The 20,726-nt window shown below is 61.5% G+C and overlaps 2 protein-coding genes across 6 annotated transcripts; one reads left to right on the top strand and one right to left on the bottom strand.

Annotated features, from left to right (window-relative positions):
- Positions 1-493: 493 nt before the first annotated feature.
- On the top strand, positions 494-11,603 carry GPR153 (G protein-coupled receptor 153). 2 transcript variants are annotated; one of them, XM_032495063.1, is made up of 6 exons: positions 496-766; positions 4,560-5,027; positions 5,330-5,759; positions 7,472-7,664; positions 8,253-8,437; positions 8,887-9,718. In XM_032495063.1, exons 2-6 carry the CDS (start codon positions 4,672-4,674, stop codon positions 9,571-9,573), a joined length of 1,851 nt encoding a protein of 616 aa, XP_032350954.1. In that variant the 5' UTR covers positions 496-766; positions 4,560-4,671; the 3' UTR covers positions 9,574-9,718. The 2 variants fall into 2 exon arrangements, with proteins under 2 accessions (XP_032350953.1, XP_032350954.1); XM_032495062.1 differs by lacking the exon at positions 8,253-8,437 and having other exon boundaries at positions 494-766; positions 8,887-11,603.
- Positions 11,604-12,281: 678 nt separating this feature from the next.
- Positions 12,282-17,922, bottom strand: HES3 (hes family bHLH transcription factor 3). 4 transcript variants are annotated; one of them, XM_032495061.1, is made up of 5 exons: positions 17,874-17,890; positions 17,301-17,616; positions 14,349-14,444; positions 14,164-14,245; positions 12,282-13,764 (listed from the first exon to the last, which is right to left on the bottom strand). In XM_032495061.1, exons 2-5 carry the CDS (start codon positions 17,316-17,318, stop codon positions 13,382-13,384), a joined length of 579 nt encoding a protein of 192 aa, XP_032350952.1. In that variant the 5' UTR covers positions 17,319-17,616; positions 17,874-17,890; the 3' UTR covers positions 12,282-13,381. The 4 variants fall into 4 exon arrangements, with proteins under 4 accessions (XP_032350952.1, XP_032350951.1, XP_032350950.1 ...); XM_032495060.1 differs by lacking the exon at positions 17,301-17,616 and having other exon boundaries at positions 17,874-17,922; XM_032495059.1 differs by lacking the exon at positions 17,874-17,890 and having other exon boundaries at positions 17,496-17,616.
- Between the last annotated feature and the right edge of the window lie 2,804 nt (positions 17,923-20,726).

The raw sequence follows: 20,726 nt of genomic DNA, 5'->3' as shown, positions 1-20,726 counted from the left end.
TGCCCGGGCCCCCACCCCCGGACGACTCCCCAGTTCCTAGAAGCCGCTAGTCCTCAGGCTCTCCTGTCCTCTCCACGCCCAGCCCCTATTGTTCACCTTAGATGTGGCTTCCTTCGAGAAGGCCTCCCTGAGCCCCCAGTCCGTGGCCCTAGGTTCCCACTGTCCATTCCTGTCCCAGGCCCCCTCGGCCTAGGTCTTCCCCAGGAGGCTCGCCGGCGGCGTCTGGAGTGTGGACAGACCCAAGTCGGCAGCGAGACGGAAGCCTAGTCCATGCGTGGAAGGAGGCGCTGCCCCCGCAGGGGGCTTCGGCTAGGCGGCGCGAGAAGGGAGGGATCGCCTACGCGGGTGCGAGAGAGACAGCGGACTGACAGGCGCAAGGACAGACAGACAGACAGACGCGGCGGGCCTCGCCTCCGAGGGGTGGGGGCAGGGGCGGGGCGGTCCGAGGGGCGGTGCGGAGGCGCCCGCGGAGGCATGCGCCCTGCTCCGCCCCCCGCCCCCGGCCGCTGAGCGCAGCCAGCCGAGCGGCGGGAGCCGAGCGCCGCGGCGGCAGCGGCGCGAGGGAGGGCCTGCGGGGCCGAGCCGAGCCGAGAGGGACGCGCCGGCCACGGGCGCCCGCCACCAGGATGCCCCGGCCCGCGGGCCGCTCCGCCGCCGGCCACCCCCGCGGCCCCCGGCAGCCCGCGCTCGGCTCCGGTGCGCGGGAGCTGCAGCCGGAGCCGGAGGCGGGAGCAGCGAGCTGGAGCCCCGGGCTCCCCAATGCAGGGTGAGCGCCGCCGCCCTGGCCCGATGGCGGCCGGACAGGAGGACCCCGGGCAGGGGACCCCGAGCGGGAGGACTCGGCGGGGAGCTACTGTCCGCGGTGGGTCGGTCACAGGGTCTGTCCTTTGGCCGCGGGCACCGCTTAGGGTTGCGTATCCCCCCAACTTGGAGACCTTCGGGTAACTTCCCCGCGGTCGGCCCCTTCTTCTGGGCCTGACAGCGCCGCCCCCAGGGACTTTGCTTGCAGGAGGCGAGGATGGCGGGTCTGGAGGTCCCAGGCCCACCCCTGCCCAGCGTAACTTGAGGGGCGTCCGGGACCGCAGTCCCGTCAGCTTCCGCTCCCGGCCGTCGCTTGGACGCGCCCTCGGGGCTGGGCAGGTCTGGGGGCCCCACTATGTGGGACCAGTAGGCAGGGGCGCGCCGGGTCTGGCGGAGGATTAGAGGACGGAGGAACCGGGACCGCGGGGGTGGGGGGCGGGCGTGGCGGGCAGGGGGCGTGGCGGGGATGTGGAGACTCCGCGCTGGGAGCTCCGCCCTGGGCGGCGGCCGAGCCGGGCCCTGCGGGACCGATGGACAGCAGCGCGGGCGGAGAGCAGCCTGGGGGCGGCAGCCAGAGCCCGGGAATCCTTTCAAGTTCTGGGTTCTCTTTGTTGCGCAATAGAGCCCTGGGGCCATGCGGCCTCATTGGCCCGGGGCCGTGACGTCACGCCTGAGTCCCGCCCGCAGACCCTGCGGAGGGAGTCTTCTGGGTCCGGTGGGTTCCAGGCGTGTCACACCAGCAGCCTGCCCTGCCATGTACTGGGGGGAGAGGGAGGGAAGGGAGGGTGTCTGGGATCCAAGGGGAGGAGGAAGTTCCGCCTGAAATGCTGCGGGGACTCCTTGAGTGTGATTCGGGGAAAACTTCCCAGCAGGGGGCGGCAACACCCTGCTTGCCCGGGTTCTGGCCCCTGGTGTACCCTGCTCCCTGTGAAGAATGAACAGGTGTGTGATCAGTGGGTCACTGATCACCAGCCTGGAGGAAGGAGGACCCTTTGTTCCCACCTCACTCTGCATTTGGAGACTTGCTATCCACCAGTGACATGCCTCCCCCATGCCGGGACCACCAGCTCATGAATCCACCAACCCAGCTCTCATACCTCCTCCCGGTGTTCCTCTGGGCTCTGAACCTCAGTGTCCCCATGTACAGTGTGGGAACAGCAGGACCTGTCCTGCATGGGTAGGAGGCTCAGAAAGACAACCTCAGCTTGTGGAACCAAAAACCAAAAAGCCTAGTTTCCAAGCATTTTTATGTTTGAGAGGCCAGGATTTTGATGTCAGGTAAGCGGAGTTCAGATCCTGGCTCAGGTGCACAATAGCTTTGGCAAATTGTTTTACCTCTGCTTAACCATCTTTGAAATGGGAATGATGACAGTCCTTCAGAGAAGACCACTGGGGATCTAACTGAGAGGAGTGTGCCTCTTTGAAGGAGGATGCTTCCTGCCTCCACCCGTAGGGCACATTCTCCTCTCTGCAGACCTAGCGCCTTTAGATACAGGGAGACAATGTTAGGCTAGACTTCGGCTAGACTTGGGGAAGAACTGGCACCATGAGAGGGTGAGCCAGTGGCTGTACCAGTGAGCAACAGGTGGGCAGGGTGGACTGGACTGGGCCCAGGGTCACAGGTGTCAGACAGCCTGCTTGGGCATCTGAGGGAAGACCTCCCAATCTGGCAGGAAGAAACAGAAGCCGTCCCCCCAGGTGCATGCTGAATCCAGTTTCTATGTGATAAAGATCACTGGCGTCTGCAGCCTCTGGCCCACAGCAGCACACACACACTGCCTGCCCTGGACCCCTAGTAGGCTGCCAGGCACCCCACCTGGCTAGAGGCAGCCCTGTGGTGGCCTCCTCACCCTCAAAGCTGAGCTGTCCCAGGTTCTGGTTGGGGTGACTCTGCATCTGCCTGCAGGTCTGAGGCTCACACACACCTCCAAGCTGAGGGTCTTGGCCCTTAAGAGACAGCCTAGCTTGGTGAGCAGGGAGGCCTTTAGAACAGATATCTGTGTGGCAGGCATTTATTGAGCACTTACTGTATGCCCGGCCCCATTCTAAGCACTACCCCTGGCATAACTTACTGGCTACCCACACGCTTACAGATGAGGAAACTGAGGCCCCGCTGAGTCACGTAACTGGCTGGGGGTTAGCGATGGAGTCTAACAGCTCTTTTTCCGACACCAGTAGTCTCTGCATGCTGAGCTCAAGGAGGTTTGCTGGACACCGGAATGGCTGGTGGAGGGTCCAGTGGGGCCACCTCACCCCCACTGTGGGTCTGAGGTTGGGAGGGGGAGCCACTCTGTAAGCAGAAACCCACGTTTGGGAAGGAAGTTCCCTGGCCCTAGAAGTCCCCCACCCTCCCTAAAAGGCCCTTTTGGGCACTGGTGTGGTAAAGAATAGACTCTTCCTCTGGGTTAGGGGTCTGGGCCGGCCCACGGGAGGGGCACAGAGATGGAAGAGACACATCCTCAGAGGTCCTTTGGTGTCCACGGGGGTCAGGCCACAGGCCAAAGGAACTCTAGACAAGACAAGCAGGGGTGCCTGGCAGCAGGCCCCTGGGGGATCAGTGGCTGTGTGTGGTACACTAGATGTGCCCGTGTGTTGAGGGCAAGAGAATTGCAACCAGTGAGTTGAAACAGGCTGGTGGGTGAGAAGGGCCAGTGTAGGCCAGATACACAGCAGGTCTGCACTTAGCCTTATACTTCTCTGCACTGCCTGCTCCAGGCTGAGGCCAGAGGGCCTACTGTGGATGGCTTCCCATCAGAGGGACCAGCCAGTGCTCTGCACAGGGAGGTGCTTCGCTGGGAAGGAGGACTCACTGTCTGGCCCACTGGCAGATAGAGCAGCCCCCCAACATGCACCTCCTGCCTAGCATCCTGTGCCCCTGGTTCATAGCCACAGGCTGTCCTGGGGGTGAGTTCTGGTCTCTGGGCCATCTACAGTCCCACACTGCCCAAGGCATCCAGAGCACCCACTGTGTGTGAGACCTGGCCTGCCACAGACTTTAGGATGTGGCATCTGTCCACCCCAGCCTCCCCTGGAGGAGGCACCATTGTCCCTGTTTCAGAGGAAGACATGGATGCCGGGACTTTTCTGGGCCACACGGCTAGGATGCTGGAGTTTAGTGTGAAGCCCAGCCGGGGGTAGCACCAGGGCCTGTCCGGGGTGCCCAGCCAGGGAGGCCTGCTGGGGGCTGAGCCGGGTGAAGCAGGCTGTCCCTTTCCAGGGTGAGCAGGAAAGCAGCCATCAGATCACCCCTTCTTCACAGAGGAGGTTTAGGGGGCTCATCCTCCAGGCATGTGCTCCAAAATTTCTCCAGATGAAGTGGGATAAAGTAAGGTGAGGGGCCCCAGCGTGCACTGGCGGAGCCTTGTGTGGGCCTTAGGGGCGTGTGGGAGGTTTGATGGTGAGAGGGCTGGTTCTGGGACAGGGCACAGTGCCTATCTAGGCCCAGCCTGGCTGCTTCGCTGAAGATGTGGGTGGCCTGGAAGGGAGCCTAGATGCCATACCTTGACCAGGAGTGGGTGGAAGTGAGGGAGTGTATGCTCATTGAGCACCTCTGTATACGTCCCTCGGGAGCTGGGGATGTAGGCAAGAGGTCCCAGAGAGTGGAGAGGAGGGCAAAGCAGCCCAGCCCAAGCCAGGACCAGGGAAGTAATGGTGAACTGGGGGACCCCCTCTGTCTCCCACTCCTGGGAGCCCCAAAAGCTCCAATGCCACAGCCAGGGGAGAGTCACTGAGAGCTCTGTGGCTTCCCCCCACCGCAGATGCCAAGTGGTCCCTGGTGTCCCCGGGCTACCACGTGTGAGGGCTGCTGCTCTGAGCCGAGGCCTGGCTTAAGGAGGATGTCCCAGCCGCCCGCCAGCTCCCATCTGCACCATGAGTGATGAGCGGCGGCTGCCTGGCAGTGCGGTGGGCTGGCTGGCATGTGGAGGCCTCTCCCTGCTGGCCAACGCCTGGGGCATCCTCAGCGTGGGTGCCAAGCAGAAGAAGTGGAAGCCTCTGGAGTTCCTGCTGTGCATGCTCGCAGCCACCCACATGCTCAACGTGGCTGTGCCCATCGCCACCTACGCGGTGGTGCAGCTGCGGCGCCAGCGCCCCGACTACGAATGGAACGAGGGCCTCTGCAAGGTCTTTGTCTCCACCTTCTACACCCTCACCCTGGCCACCTGCTTCTCTGTCACCTCCCTCTCCTACCACCGCATGTGGATGGTCCGCTGGCCCGTCAACTACCGGTGAGCTCTCGGGCATGTGCATGTGTGCACCTGAATGGTGTCCTTAGAGAGGGGGACACATGGGCGTGAACATGGAGACCACCTGGTGCACCTGGGTGCACAGATGTCCTCGGTGTGGGGTGCCACACCTGTGCAGCACAGGGGGCTGCAGGGGCATGCTCATGTAGGTGTGTGTGGGTGTCTAGTGTCCAGTGTCCAGTACAGAAGTGCTGGCGAGAGGGACATGTGACAATGTGCTTACTGGAGGGCTGAAGGAGAGACCCCAGGAGTGACGTGAGGTCCCTCTGTCTTGCCCATGCCAGGCTGAGCAATGCCAAGAAGCAGGCGGTGCACACGGTCATGGGCATCTGGATGGTGTCCTTCATCCTGTCGGCCCTGCCGGCCGTCGGCTGGCATGACACAAGCGAGCGCTTCTACACCCACGGCTGCCGCTTCATCGTGGCTGAGATTGGCCTGGGCTTCGGCGTCTGCTTCCTGCTGCTGGTGGGCGGCAGTGTGGCCATGGGCGTGGTCTGCACGGCCATCGCCCTCTTCCAGACACTGGCTGTGCAGGTGGGGCGCCGAGCTGACCGCCGCGCCTTCACTGTGCCCACCATCGTGGTGGAGGATGCACAGGGCAAGCGCCGTTCCTCCATTGACGGCTCCGAGCCCGCCAAAACCTCGCTGCAGATCACCGGTCTGGTGGCCACCATCGTCGTCATCTATGACTGCCTCATGGGCTTCCCCGTGCTGGTGGGTGAGCCGTGGGGTAGCAGGGGCCTGTCAGGGGGCGTGGGTTCCGGGATAGTCCAGGGCTGGGCCCACTCCAAGCATTAGGTGGCTGAATCCTCACACCCAGTCCCTTCAGGGGTATCACCATTTTACAGATTCGGAAACTGAAGTCCAGAGAGGTAAAATGACCTGCCTAAAGTCAGGCAGCTGGGGTGGGATTTGAACCCACATCGGGTGGCTGCAGAGACCTGGGTCTTTCTGTCACACTGCAGAGGACTCTCCTCTTGTGACCTGAGTGAGGCCCATTTGATGCAGAGGGTGTGGAAGGTGGGGTAACACGCCACAGGCTTCCTGGTGGGTCCAGACCCAGGATGGACAGAGAGCGGTTTGGTGTGGCAGAATCAGCTTTGGTCCTGAGTCAGGAGGCCGAGCAGTTCTTGACTGCTGGGAGTTGGACTCGATCCCAGGGGCTGAGGAAGGCCAAGGTGAGGGCTGGTCTGAAGAAGGCCCCGCCAGCAAGGGTCCACGGTGCACTGGGACTGCATGGGGTCCTGCCTGTGAGGCTGTGCCCCTGTGTGAGAGGCTAGCCCGAGAATGGCGTCTGGACTCAGTAGCCAAGCCCTCCCACCCATATAGGGCTCCAGCCCAGCCCCTGAAGGGTCTGGAGCTGGACAGGCAGAGTCTAGAGGCAAGGACCAGATGGAGGCTTCATCCCAGCAGCTGGGCAGGGAGTCACTGCAGGACCTGAGCTCCAGAAGGCGACAGGTGAGGTGGCAGCCTCATAGTCAGGGTGCAGCTCCTGGCTACCTGCTGCCCCACCCTCAGGGGGCCCAGTACCCCGCCCCCCATCCCTTTGCTGATAGAGAGAAGGTGCACATGTGAAAACTGCAGAGCCAGGCAGGAACAGCAGTGGGGGAAGGGCAGGGAAGAGGTGCCATCTGCGGAGCCCGCTCCACACTGCCAGCCTGGTAGTGTCTGTAGTCCTTACCTCACCCTGTGGGGTGTTCTTGGTCCATTTCACAGATGGGGAAACTGAGTCCCAGAGACGTTGAGCACCTTTCTGAGGGTCACACAGCTCACATGGAAAAACCAACATGATGTCTGCATTGTGCCCACGCCTGCTTTGATAGGGAACAGTTAAATGTCACTCAGCGTGGGGGAAGGAACTCTCCTGGGGGCAGACGAATGAGGGGTTCCTGGGCAGGGACCCAAGGGCCACCTGGATGGACCCTCTGATCCTCAGAAACTGCTTTGATTTCTGCCCCCCCGCCCCAGGGTCTGAGGCCTAGACCCGGAGAGTAGGGTCAGGGCCTAGGAGGCCACTAGCTATGGAGCAGTGGGAGTGGTGGAAGCATCCCTGAACTGGGAGGCTTGAGACCTGGCTCTCAAAAAGGGGGTGGTGATGTAACCCATGCCCCACCTCCTTGGACAGTCTCGGGGGTGAAATGTGGGAGGGCATGCCCAGTGCGGCCTGGTACACTGTGAAGGGCAGTGCACATATGGGGCTGTGACTGCTCATCTTGGCAGCCAGCAGCCGTCAGCGGGCAGGGACTTCGACCCTCACACTCCAGCCCTTTCCTGCCCAAGAGCCCAGAGTTCTGTCTGTCACCTCCTCCTCCACCCGCAGCAAGTGGACAGTCAGCTCTGCCACACAAATGGGAGGACTGAGGCTGGAAGGGGAAGCCGGGGGATGGGGGTCCTGCCAGGTGCCAGGCCGCGCCCTGTGCCCACAGGTGGTGAGCTTCAGCAGTCTTCGGGCAGATGCCTCGGCACCCTGGATGGCGCTGTGTGTGCTGTGGTGCTCGGTGACCCAGGCCCTGCTGCTGCCCATCTTCCTCTGGGCCTGCGACCGCTACCGCGCTGACCTCAAGGCTGTCTGGGAGAAGTGTATGGCCCTCATGGCCAACAATGAGGACTCGGATGAGGGTGAGGATGGCCTGAGAATGGTCCCCAGGGAGAGTGGAGCCTGGGTGAGGTCACTGGGGTCAGCAGGATAACAGCCATCAGATCCCCTGTGTTACCCCAAAGGTGCCTGAACCCCTAAGGGACCCAAGCTTGGTGTCCCACGGGGCATTCTTCTGTCTGGCCTGGCCACCCCAGGGTTCTGGTTAATCAGATGTTCTGGTTAACAGAGTAGCTGTGGACTCTATTACAGACTGAATGTGTTCCACCAAGTTTCCGACTTTAGGTGTCCCAGTAATCTGGCCTGGGGCTTCTGAGACCCAGGTCCTGTCTCCTGCCTGTAACAGTGTTACCCCTGGCTGAGCCCTTGCCACATTCAGGCAGTGTCAGCTTCTTGTGTCTGTTTAGTTCCTGCCCCAACAGAGGAGGAAACTGGCTCAGTGTGTGACCTCCCCAGTCCCTCAACTAAAAGGTGGCAGAGTGAAGATTTGAACAGAAGACCCCACCCTTCTTTCCTGCTAACCAGCCCCCACCCTGTGTGTGCCTCCAGGGGTCCCTGGGACTCCTGGCCCCCAAGTTTCCATGGCCCTAAGAGTCTACCCTACCCTGCAGAGACCAGCCTGGAAGGTGGCACTCCCCCAGACCTAGTGTCGGAGCGCTCCCTCGACTACAGCTATGGGGGTGACTTTGTGGCCCTGGACAGGATGGCCAAGTATGAGCACTCTGACCTGGAGGGAGGCCTGCCCCAGTTCTACCCTCTGCGGCCCTTGCAGGAGGACAAGATGCAGTACCTGCAGGTAGGGACAGGGCTGGGCCGGAGACACAGAGTGTGCTGGTGGGAGGTACCCTGACCTCTCCAAGGTCTCCCCTTTCTGAGCCCATCTCATGCTTGCCACAGCTCCAGGGCCTGGCTGTCACCCTCCAGAGACAGGCTGGCCTCGGGTCACAGAGCCTAGCAGGTGGACCCATGGGAGGCACCCCAGCCCCGGTGCCCGTGTTGCCTTGTGCTCTGGGAGGGTGTGCCATCTGGTGCCTGTGCTACTTCCTTGGGGCTCAGCTCCCCTATTCAAGGGGTCATCTCCCCAACCGACTCAAGTTACGGATGACAACAGTGAGCCTGCAGGGATTGTCACTTGCCCCACCCAGATCTCACAGCTCCAAACCAGGCAGCCCTGTCCGCTGTGGGGAGGCAGAGGTCCCCTTTTTTCCAGGAGGGCAGCCCAGGGTAACCTCGTGGTCCTGACAGGTCCCGCCCACGCGACGTTTCTCCCACGACGACGCGGACGTGTGGGCTGCGGTCCAGTTGCCCGCGTTCCTGCCACGCTGGGGCTCCGGCGAGGACCTGGCCGCCCTGGTGCTGCCCGGCGGGCCCGACCGGCGCCGCGGCAGCCTGCTGGCCTTCGCGGAGGACGCGCCCCCCTTCCGCCCGCGCCGTCGCTCGGCAGAGAGCCTACTGTCGCTCCGCCCCCCGGCTCTGGACGACGGCCCGCGCCGCACCCCCACTTCGCCCCCCGGCAGCCCGCGCCGCCGTGCCGGTCCCGGCGCCCGCTGCGCCTCGGCCTCGCTGCTGCCGGACGCCTTCGCGCTGACGGCCTTCGAGCGGGAGCCGCAGACCCTGCGCCGCCCGCCCGCCCCACCAGGGCCCTTCCCAGCCCGCGCCGCTGCCCCAGACGGCGCCCAGTCCGGCGGGGACGCGGCGCCCCCTGGCGGTGGTGGCATGCAACGGAGCCCCGGGCCTCACCCGGCCGCGCATGCGCACGCAGAGACCCTGCGGACCGGCCTGAGTGCGTCGTGGGGCGAGCCCGGGGGCTTGCGCGCAGCGGGCGGCGGCGGCGGCGGCGGCGGCGGCAGCACCAGCAGCTTCTTGAGCTCTCCCTCCGAGTCGTCGGGCTACGTCACACTGCACTCGGACTCGCTGGGCTCGGCGTCCTAGGGCTTGCCTGTTCCTCCCTAGATCGCCAGGCTGGCCGGACCGCCCGCGGGGCCAAAGCACCAAAGATGCCACCCTGGCCCGGCCCGTGCCCTGGGCAGGCTGCGCTGAGCCCGCCAAAGGCGCCCAGGCGTGCCAGCCCTCCTAAGGCGACAGGGCAACGGCTCTCTGCCAGCCCTGGGAAGTGGCCGTTGCCTAGAGGGACGACAGCTGCCCTGGACGACCACACTGGGCACGGACCAGCCGCTGGGCAGGGCATTCCGGAGCAGAGTGAGGCTGGGGCTTGGGGAAAGGCGGGCTCTGCACGGGGCAGCTGGGCTGGGAGTGGGGTGTGGGGAGCCCAGGGACAGGGCTACCACTGGATGGAACAAAAGCCCAGCCCTGCAGAAGCCACCAGATTGCACCCACCTTTCCACTCTGCACTGTAGTTGTCACACCTCAGGGGGTGGGGTACGTAGGGTCTCTAAGCACAGGGGTCTTCAGAGCCCCAACCAAGTTCTCTGAGCAGGTCTCCCGGCTGACCTGTTCTGCCTCGGTTTACCCATCCATGATGAGCAGGTGACCATGTTAACTCTCAGGACTGAACAAGTCTCCTAGTCTGTGTGCCCTAGCCACTGCGTGGACAGGGAATGAGAGAGAGTCTCGGGCTCTTCATGGGTCCTTTGTAGGGGCCAGTCTTCAGTGTGTGGCCCCCAAGCCTGAGGCCTCCCACGCTTAGTGTCCCTGGCCCCCTTGGGAACTCTCCCCACCCCCAGCTAAAGCACAACACTCCTGCACCATCACCGTTGGCACCACACCCACCGTGACCACTATTAGTGTCCCCACCCTCATCACTGCCTTCATTGCCTATGCCCACCATGTCAGCCACCTCTGTGACTCCCACCATGAAGATCGTGGGTACATGGTGGAGAGGATTGAAGCAAAGGGGAAGTGGGCTTCCTTTTCTTGGTGCCCATCCCCAACCTGTACAGGTCTGGCCAGAAGGGATCTTGGCTTAGAGGCCTCTCAGATTCTGAGTTTAGGGCCCAGTACCTGGTGAGCACCTTCCTCCACCCTGGGGCAGGGCTCCTCGTTGCTCTCCATCCTGGGCAGACCTTTGGCAGGCCTGAGCTTGGCCATGGGCCTAGGGAGGGCCTGCTGGGTCTTCCATGGAGAAAACCCTAGATTCAGGCTAAGGAGAAGCGCAGGAACAGCTGTGACCTTGAGCTGGATGGACGAGTGAATGCAAAGGCTGTCGACTGTCTCATCCTGTTTCCTGCCTCCATGCAGTGGCCTCTACACATGGAGACCTGGAATGGGTTCCAGGGTCGGCAAGGAGCTGGCCTACACCCTCTTCCCTCCTGCTCTGCAATCTGGAATTGCAGCACTGCCTCTGTGCCTCAGGTGGCCAAGCCTGGCTCCTCACCTTCCAGACAGTTTCCCAGCTCCAGAGAAGCCTCTGGGAGTGGGGAGGATGGGGGGGGGGGGCTGCCCAGCTCTGTCTCAGCTTCAGAGTCCCCTTCAGTCTGGTTGTGGGGTACCTTGCGGAGGATGAACTGGCCACAGGGGAGTAAGGCAGGGCTCCAATCCAGCCTCAGCCGTAGGAGGCCTATCTCGCCAATGCTGCTGTGCCTTCAAGGACCGACATGTCACGTGGGGGCAGAGGTCACCAGTTAGCCACTGCCCCCCTGCATCAGGCTGGCCAATATGTCACCTTGGGTTTTCACTCTGTATATTTCATATCCAATGGCAATACTTGCAGGGAGGCCTGGTCCCCTGAAGTCCCTCCAGTCCTGGTTTTTACAGAATTAAAAAGGAGGGAGGACTCCATGTGGGGGACCCTGTAGCCTGGATCTCCCTCACTTTGTCCAGCCTCCAGGCCTGTTTGCTGTCTTGGTAAGCAGCTTGACCCTGGGTTCATGGGGGGAGGGAGCTCTGTCTTCATACCACCACCCAGCCCAGAGCCAGGGATCCGTTTGTAGTTTTTTTGTCAACTGAGCATTTCTCTTCTGTACAGAATCCAATAAAAACTTCCTATGATTTGCACCAGGTAATCCCAGGCTAGTTTCATGGAAACACCTCTCTAGAGCCTAACAGCACGCTGTCCAGCTACCCCCATACATATCTCCTTCTGGGTTCTGAATGACTCCTCCATGCGCCCTTCCTTTGGGTCTGATTTGCTCCCTTTTCTACGCAAATCCTGCGACCCCACCCAGCGTGTGAGACAGGCTTGGAGCACTGGCAGGATGGGGTGGTGGGATGGGCTCTACAGCCCTAGAGGAAGGAGACGACCTATGGGTTCCCTAGCCCCTGTGAGATTGATTCTGGAGGTGAGAAGGGCAGAGCAGTTGCAGCCGGGCCTCGCGGCGGGAGTGGCGGACCCGTAGTGCAGGGTGACCCGCCCACCCACTGGAGCTGAAATTTGGAGGGCGCGCCCTGGGTCCGCGCTGCAAGGTCGCCACCTGGTGGCCGGAAGGAGGATTAGTGCCGGGAAGCTGAGACCTGGGACCTCCGCTGGGGGGACCCGCTCCCCAGCGTGGTAGAGCCCGCTGGGTTGGGTAGGGGAGCAGGGCTTTCCTCTCCCCGGGGTACGACTGGGACGAGTTTAGCACACGGCAAGGTAGGGGCAGCCCAAAACGAGAAATGTTTCATATGAAGTTGATATTTGTAGTTCAGAAAGATTTACCTAAGCTGGCATTATGAGAGAAATGAGAACTTTCGTGGCATCTTTATACCCATTTCACAAGTTCGCACTCTTTATTCTTAACTTCAAGCTGGAAGAGGAGGTGCTGGGATCTCTTCGTGGGCTCAGAGCAGGATTCCTGTCCTCGACCCCCAGGCTGCCCCTTGCAGGCCGAGACTCCGAGACCCTCAAGTTAGACTCCGAGCAATGACCTCATTTTCTGACGAATAAACCCTCGCAGAGCGCACCAAGAGCTGTCAAGGGTGGTGGGCTCCCTGGGGACCCCAAAGTTCAGGAGGCGGAGACTGCGGGGCCGGGGAAGGGACCGGGCTGCCTGAGGCCGGGCTACGGGCCGGGGGCCTTTTCCGAGGGGAAAGGAGTGAGCTCTCCCTTGAGAGGAGCTGGGGGTTGCTCTAGCAAATCTCAAGCTGGTAGACGGTTCGCGGGCTTCCCACCAGGAGCCGCGCAGGGCGGGGCGTCGGGCGGCCAGGGCGGTGGGCGGAGCATCTCACTGGGCGGGGCTGGAACGCTGAGCTGGCCTCAGGGCAGCAGCGCTAGGGAGGGGGTTTCAGAGAGGGGTTGGATTCGGAGCGCGCGCCAGCGGGTGGGCCGCACAGCGTGCAGAGGGGGTGGGGATCCGTGGAAGCCGAGGGGTGGGCTGGGGGTCCCTCGCCGGCGGGGCGGGGCCTGGGGCGCTTTGTGCCGGTGGGAACAGGGCGTCCCAGGACGGCTGAATGGGCTGGGGCGGGGCAGTAATTCTCCTCGCTGCGAGGGGTCCGGTCTGCGCCGCTGCCGACGGCGACCTTCCCACCGCGCCGCGGCCGCGGGGCGGGGGCGGGCTGCCCTCCAGGGGCCCTGGGAAAGGAGCGCAGCCCGGGACACCCCCTCCCCGCCCCACTAGAGGCTGGGAGGAGAAAGTGGGTCCAGCCTAAGTGGGTAGGGCTGGGGCGGGGGTGGGTTATGTCTAGACGAATAGAACCCGGTGCAACTGTGGCTTCGTGTATTTCCCCGAGTTCGCGGATACGCGGCACGCTCCAGGCCACCCCGTCCCAGGAACAGAGCCGATGACTAGGGTTCTGGCGTTCAAAACAGTCTCTGCGTTCCCAGGCCAGACGAGGGCCCCCTTGAGTCCCAGGCTGCGCCTAGGCCTCACCAGGGCCGCCACAAGCGCAGCCCCGGCCCCGGGCTGTCGGCGAAGCGACGAGACGCCGACTGCGGCGCTGGGACGCTGGTGGACGGGCTGGGAAGACCTCCAGAGAAGAGAAGCCGGGGTGGCGGCGACCGCGAGCCGCCGGCGGCGGGAACAGGGACCCAAACCGCGGAGGCGCAGGGGCCTCGCCTGGCTGGCGCCTCAGGGCGGGAGCTGGCGCTGTCCATGGTGCTGCCACCCGCGCGCTCGTGCACCAGGGGGCAGCGCAGGCCGCCGCCGCCGCCGCCGCCCTCCTCTCCGCGCCGCAAAAGCTGGCTAACGCCGGGCAGACAGCCGCGGAAGCCCGACGGGTACTCGGCTCCGCTGGGGACCGGCCAGAGCCCTAGGGGGAGGGGAGCGGACAAAAGAAATGTGGAAAGGAGGGGAGAACAGGGGAGAGGAGGAAGAAAGAAGACATGTAAAGAGGAGAGAGAAAAAGGGAGGGGAGAAGTGTGCAGCGGAGGGGAGGGAAGAAAAGGGAAGGGAGGCAACTCGAAAATCCCCTCGGAGTCCAGACCTTCGCCCACACGATTACAACTTCACAGCCAGCCAGGCCTTTGCTGCCTCTCCACTTAGAGAGATCGGGGGCCCTTCTTCACTTAGTTGCCCACTGCCCTGAGCTTTCCTCTCCATTCATCCCTCCTTCATCTGGCTTCGTAGAATGCATGGCTCTGATCCCACAAATTCCCACACATACATACACACTCGCTCCTCGCCCCACCCCCAGGCACCCCCGGTCTACCTTGCACCGAGTTCTGAAGGCTTTTCATGTACTTGACGCTGAGCTCCAGTATATCTGCCTTCTCCAACTTGCGTTTCCGGATCTACAGATCCGTGGAAAAGGCTTATAGCACAGCAGCCCAGGTTCCAGGAGATGAGGTTGGGGATCGTATCACCGCCTACCTCCACCACATCCCCGTGTCTCACCTGGTGCGAATAGTGTTTCTCTAACAACGATTTGAGTTGCTCCAGAGACACATTAATGCGCGCCCGTCGCTTCTTCTCCATCAGCGGCTTGGAGATCTGTGAATGAGTGGCAGTAAGAGAGTTGGGTCTCAGCCCTCTTGCCCTCTGCCCCCCACCGCCACCCCCGCATCCCTCGGGGCCCCAGACCTTGCGGAAGTTGCCAGCGGGGCCGCCAGAGCTGCCCTGGGTCTCGAGCTCAGTGCCCATGTTGTCGTAACTGAGCCAGCCAGAGGCGGTGCTGCCTTTATAGGGCCCTCGTTTACATATCAATGAGGCACTCCTGGACTTGCGGAGCCCCACGGGGGAGGGGATGGGAGGGGGACAGACAGGGAAGTTCCTCACCTCTCTCTGCTGACACCCTCCCTTAGCCCAGGCTTCGCCTCCAGGACCCCTTCTCCCTCTCAAGGGACCCGTTGTACCCTTTCTCAGTCTGTCTTTTATCCCTCTCACCCCATCACTTCCTGAGTCTGGGAGTCCCTCCCATGCCCATCCCCTCCATGCCCTGCCCCATCCAGTCTCCCTAGGTTCTGGGCCCCACCACCAGGCCCAGTGGGGGAGGTCCATGAGCCCAGCTGGCTGCAAGCCCCAATAATGACTATGACTGAGCACCGGGCCTTCTCAGGCCTGATGAAGATACGGAGGCCAGGAGCACCCGCCAACGAGGCCTTTCTGGGGGCTTCACGCTCTGGCCTCGCTGGCAACGCTGCATTAGTCGCCCTAATGTCGGGACAATGCAGCGATTTTCTGCCTGTGGCCACTCAAAGCCGGGCGCAGGCCAGGCCCGCGGGGGCCACGCAGCAACATGTGTCCCATTAAAGCGTGCAGCCCGCCCGCAGGGCCACAGACAGCCTCCTTCTGGCTGGGGGCTCAGGACCGGGAGCAATCCTGCACCAGGGTGCAGTCTGGCTCAGGTGCCCGCTGGCCTCGCTAGGACCCATCCGAAGCTGGGGGCAAGCTACAGGCAGCCTCAGGGCAGGGCAGTCAGAATGGCCTCCCCCACTTCTATTCCTGAGTTTCCAGGCTGGACTGGACAATTCAAGCTCTGAGGACCCTTCTCCCCACCAGGGTAGGCATGGGAGTTTATTCCCCTCACTCCTGCCCCTTGGCCTTCTCTGGGTCCCTACCAATGGGAGGTGGAATGCATCTGGGCAGAACACCATTCTGCACATTTGGAGGTCCAGAATGCCAACCCCCTTTCATTATTCAGGCTGTGGCAGGAGACCCAAGGAGCTCAGAGGAGGCACATGCCCCAGGATGGGCTAGGCCCTATGGTAGGACTCCAGGGCAGTGCCGGCTTGGGCTTCAGGAGGATGGACTCCAGTAGCTGTGAGGGATGGGAAGACTGGCGTCCAGGGGAGTCCCTGGGTTCAAACCTACCCATCTCCCTTTACTGGGTTCTCTTGGCTTCAGTATCTTGAACATGTAGGCCCCTATTGCTGCTTGTGAGAGAGATGGGGAAACTATGGATCCAGAAGTTCGGCAGTGGAGCCCTGGTCCCGAGGAATGAACAAATTGGCCTTTGCAGGGCCTCAGTGTGAGGGGGAGGGAAATCGCTGGGCCCTTGTGGGCCACTCCAGCTCCCTGGAGCCGAGGCATCCTCTTCCCCACCCGCCCCCGCTCGGGGTATTGATGGGCCCTGCCCAGTAGCGACGTTCCCAGGAGCCAAGCAGCGTGGAGAATCGCGCCCCGCCCTCCTTTCAGACGGAGACTTAAGCGACAGCGGCTCCGAACAGTTCTTCCGCCCCGGCCTAAGGGCCGGCCGGCCAGATCCCGGCTGGCCCCGACCTGGTGCGGGCGGTGAAGCTGCGGCTGTATTGCGGGCGCTGGCACGCGCCGGGCAGCTTTGAAGCGCCGGGGCTGGCCTGGCCCAGTGGCTTCCGCGCGCTCGCTCCAGCTTGGGGCGGTGGAGGCGCGGTACAAAGGAGCCGCAGGGCAAGCGGGAGGCGCGACCGGGTACAAAGGGGGCAGCCGAGTGTTAAGGGCATTGTGCCGGCCCCACAAAGCCGCTCCCGCGCCCGCCCCCTCGGGGCCAAACTCCGGGCGCCCCGCCGCGCGCGGGCTTCCAGCTGCTGCACATCTGCACAGAGGATGGGCGCGCGCCTCGCTCTGGCAGTTCCTCTCACTCCCGCCCCCGCTCTCGAGTCTTGCGGGCAGCCGGGCAATTTGTCCTCTAATTATGATCCCTCCCCATAAACCGGCGCCCGCGCCTTTCAACTCCAGGGTATTAGCAAACCAATGGCCCTAGGCGCAGCTCTCGCGGCCCCGCAGCGGGGGGGCCGGGCCGGCCCCCTCTCCAGAGTTAGGGCCGCAATAAAGGGGCCCACGAGCCGTCGCCGTCTGCACCCTGGCACCTGCAGCTCCTAGTGCCTCCACTCCTCTCCAGCCCTTGCCCTGAGATCCCGGCTACACTGGGTGGGGCTGCTCACGTGGGTGGCTTAGTGTTTCTTAAGCAGTGGAAAATTGACCGCAAAATGAGCTAATTCGCAATGTTCTGCTTTGGCTGCCGGAGGCGAGGCCGGCCCTGGCGCCTCGGGCGGAATTCGCAGCCATCAAGCTCCGCCCCCACCCGCTCGAAGGGCCTCCGCCTCTGCTGCTCCCCACCCCCACCCCGGCACTGCCCGCTGCTCCCCCTCCTGCCTCGGCACATCCTCGGCTGGAGTCTCCCCGCCTAGGCCTATCGCCCCCCCTTTCCCGGGCTCCCTGCTGTGCCCCCCACCCCCGTCCCCCAGTCCTCGCACGGCTCATTCACCGCAAACAGCCCCCTTGGCCCGTTCCTTGCCTTAAGTTGGCTGAGGGTCGCAAGGGACTCAAGGCTGAAAGGGATCTCCGTGCAAATTCCGTCTCACCTTTTTCTTGTGCTCAGAAACCGCTTCCTCCCCACCCCACGCCTACCCTACCCCCGCCACCCCTTACCCCCAATTCGGGCTCCATCTTCTGGGCAGCCAGTTCCCCCGCTAAGTCAAAGGCAGAGTTTTGCGTTTGGCAAGTTCATTGGGAAAGCTAGATGAGTCTTCATCGAGCTCCTTCTCGGAGACCCAGGCTGGGGCCCCCGGGCCCACTCCCTCCCCTAATCCGTTGGCAAGTTTTGCGCCTGGGCGTCCTACACACACTGAGGCAGGCCGGGCTCCGAGGACGCATGCTGAGGCAGGGGGAGGCGTTTTCCGAGGTGGGGAGTGGGCAGCGGGTTCTCGTCGTCCTCTGAGAGCCAGCGGGACGCGGTGCTCTCCGCCTGCCGACAAGGGCATGAACCAACTTAGAAACGGGGCTTATGCAAGTCAGGATGTAGGCCACAGACTCCCTTTCCATCTTTAGCCTCTGGGATTCCCAGGGGGCTTGGAAAGGAGCACAAGTCCAGGCAGAGCGTTGGGGGGACAGAGGCTGCCCTCTGTTCATTCGGAATAATTCCTTCTATAACTCAGGAGAGCTCTGGCGACTACTCAAAACCCATTGCTTTCTCACGCTGGGGAATTTAAGGTCAAAAGTTACCTGTGCCTTTGTCTTCCCTTCCTCCATTTAGTTTTCTTGACTTTGGCAAAAGAAAGAACGTTCCAGATGCAGCCTCTCAGCCCTGGGTGGGAACCCCTTCCTTCCCGCACCCCAGACATTTAAAGCTACACTAACTGTTAAGTGCTTCAAAGGCCACTGCCAGTGCAGTGACTGGAGGGAGAAATGTGTGTCCCCCTGCACAGATGCATTTCCAAATGGAATGAAGTGATCACTCCGTGTAATTAACTATTGGGACACAGCAAAAGCACTGAAATGACTCAGCCAATTGTCTCCAGATGGGGCTGGAGAGGCAGTGATTGTTTAACTCTCTTTAGCTGTGTTAGGACTCCGAATAGCCCGGCAGCCAAGGGCCCTCCAGGGGACAAAGCCTGGGACTCCTGTGAGTGCATCAACACTGAACCGGGCTGGCCCAGCACAGAGAAAGTGAATTCCGGGAGACCCTCATTGTCCCAGCCTTTTGTGCTTCTCCCCAGCTGGCTCTAATCTTTAAATATTTACCCGGCCCCTTTGTGCACATATGACTTACGCACTTCAGGCTGATGTGCTCATAAATTATGCGTCATTTACCAGACTAGAGAGGGGGGCTCTCATGCCTGGAGCTGGGAATGGCCGGGGCGCGGGGGGGGGGGAACTTCTGGAGGACTAGAGCAAGCTGCAGCCACACTGGGCAGGTACCTCCTAGCCTCCACGTGGGAAGTGGACGGGGCAGAGGCCTGTGAGTGACAAGGAGTCCCAGGAGGGCGCTCTAACAATGCCCAACTGGAGGCCCACCTGCAGGGAGGAGGGAGAGGCAGAGTTCCTGAACTGTTTCCTATTTGGGGTCAGGCTAGGACAGGGGCAGACTGTTCATCCCGGAAGCTGGTGTGCGTTGAGGTGCTTGGTTAATACTCCAGCCTTACACCTGCCTCCCACTTGCTCTGAGCATCCCGCCTTCCTACATTTCCTCTTGCTCAGTAAAGCAACCCTGTCCCAGAAAAGGGAGCCTAATTTCATCTCAGCCTGCAGTTTAACTTGGAAAAGTTAACATGGTTCTGAGGGCTCTTAAACAGGTGGGATCCCCGCTTGGGCCCAGGATGGAAAGCCACCTCAGCTGGTGGGTGGATGGCTGGATGGGGGCAGGGAGGCCCTAGAGAGGGATCTTCCTGCATGAGAAAGGGACCCCTTTGTGCTTGCCTCACAGCTCCTAGAACAAAACACATTCAAATGCTTATTTAGAGGGGAGGGGGGTACAAAAAAGAAGACAAGCAAGGCATCCCCAGGCTGAGTTATTTTGCTTTCTTTCTTTCTTTTTTGGTGTAGGTTTGTTGTTCCTTTAGCCTGGGGGATGACAAGCTAGGGTGACACTGGAGAACTGGTGCAGAGTGGATTTGTTTGATCAGATTGCTTTCCTCTCTGGTGGGAAAGCAGGTCTCTGTGTTTGTCTTTCAGTCTGTGTGAAGTACTGTTTCTCTGTGCGCCTGTCCGGATCTCTGTGTGACTTTGTTCCTCTGGGTCTATGCCAGTACATGCACACTTTTGCCTACTTGCCTTCCTCCTCCGTCACTGCTCTGTGAACCCTGGGGCCTGACAGACTCAGCAACTCCAGCGACTTCTAAAAATTCCCCTTCCCTCTGGTCTGGCCCTACCTGGGCGGGGGTTGCCTCTCCTTTTTTCTCCCTCCTCCAAGATGGTACTGACGGAGAGGTATGGTCTAAGAAGACTTGATGGGCAGAGGAGAGAGGGCTGCTCCTGCCCGCCAGTCTGGATTACATGTTACTCTGTGCCCCTCCCCCAGAACAGGGACTGTCCCTGTGGGGTAAATCAGGACCATAAGTCAACATGGAGAGTAGAGGCCAATGGCCAGAAAAGGAGCTTCCTGGGAGCAGCCCTCTGCCCTGGAACCAGACTCACTCCCAGGAGTGAAGATGCAGCGAGCACCCTCTAGTGGCCCTAAGGTGTTCTGGCGATGAGGGAGAGGTCCTGAGTGGGGCAGATGGTAGAAACTGGGGGGCAGTAGCAGGAAGCCCTGGCTCTCAGCCCCCGGAAACAGTCCAGGCCTTCCTTCCCACATGCCACTGCAACTGGGTGACTTTGGACTTTAAAACATTAAATCTCCTTTCAGCTCCCATTAACCAAGTTTGCTCAAAAGTTTTCTGAGCACCATTTAAATGTGATGCTGGCCTTGCACAACATCATCAGTACGAGCCTGTGAAATCAGGGTCCCCATTTTATAGGACGGAGAGACCCATAGAGTTGATTTGCCCAGGTCACAAAGCTGCTGAGGCAGGCTCTCTCCATTCTTCCCTGAACTCAACTGTCCAGACAGCAGGCCTCCTGCCAGGTCCTGCAGGGACAGAGGAGGGTAGGGTGGCCAGGGGCTCATATGCAGGGCTGGGCTGACGGCAGCTCACAGCCCACCTGACCTTACCGCTCTCTGACCCACCACTCTGGGTTCCAGCCTCCCTCAGGGCCTGTCCCCTATTCAGCTTCAGGCATGCTTCCTTCTGCCTCTGTGTCTGCAAACTCGATGCCCTCCCTCCCTGTGGACGCCCTTGCTCTCATTTCCAGTGGCAAGCAGGTTGCCAGTCCCTGAGGGCCCCAACTCCTAGCTCCAGCGTTTCTTCCATGCAGACTCCTAACCCTCCCATCCAAGTCCTCTCCCTGGGACCCTCTCATTCCTCTCTATCCCTACTTGGCTCCTGCCTCCCTCCCACCTTGTTACAGTTTATTTTAGTCACCTGCTTACTTGCCTTCCTCCTCCCTCATTCCTCTGTGAGCACCTGGTAGTGGAAGCATTTACTGCTTTTAAAAAGTAAGAAACAGTGTCTAAGGATAACATACATATATGATGTA

The sequence above is a fragment of the Camelus ferus genome, chromosome 13, assembly GCF_009834535.1.
Source record: "Camelus ferus isolate YT-003-E chromosome 13, BCGSAC_Cfer_1.0, whole genome shotgun sequence".
Classification (NCBI taxonomy): domain Eukaryota; kingdom Metazoa; phylum Chordata; class Mammalia; order Artiodactyla; family Camelidae; genus Camelus; species Camelus ferus.
Note: the sequence above shows the minus strand (reverse complement) of the source record. Positions and strands in the feature narration are given on the sequence as shown.

Excerpts from the sequence above, each read along its gene's own strand:
- GPR153 (XM_032495062.1), top strand. The coding sequence starts at position 4,672 with ATGAGTGATGAGCGGCGGCTGCCTGGCAGTGCGGTGGGCTGGCTGGCA. Across the intron at positions 5,028-5,329 it reads CGCTGGCCCGTCAACTACCG|GCTGAGCAATGCCAAGAAGC; the intron begins GTGAGCTCTCGG and ends TGCCCATGCCAG. Across the intron at positions 5,760-7,471 it reads TCATGGGCTTCCCCGTGCTG|GTGGTGAGCTTCAGCAGTCT; the intron begins GTGGGTGAGCCG and ends CTGTGCCCACAG.
- HES3 (XM_032495058.1), bottom strand. The coding sequence starts at position 14,594 with ATGGGCACTGAGCTCGAGACCCAGGGCAGCTCTGGCGGCCCCGCTGGC. Across the intron at positions 14,246-14,348 it reads AGAAACACTATTCGCACCAG|ATCCGGAAACGCAAGTTGGA; the intron begins GTGAGACACGGG and ends ACGGATCTGTAG. Across the intron at positions 13,765-14,163 it reads CCTTCAGAACTCGGTGCAAG|GGCTCTGGCCGGTCCCCAGC; the intron begins GTAGACCGGGGG and ends CCCTCCCCCTAG.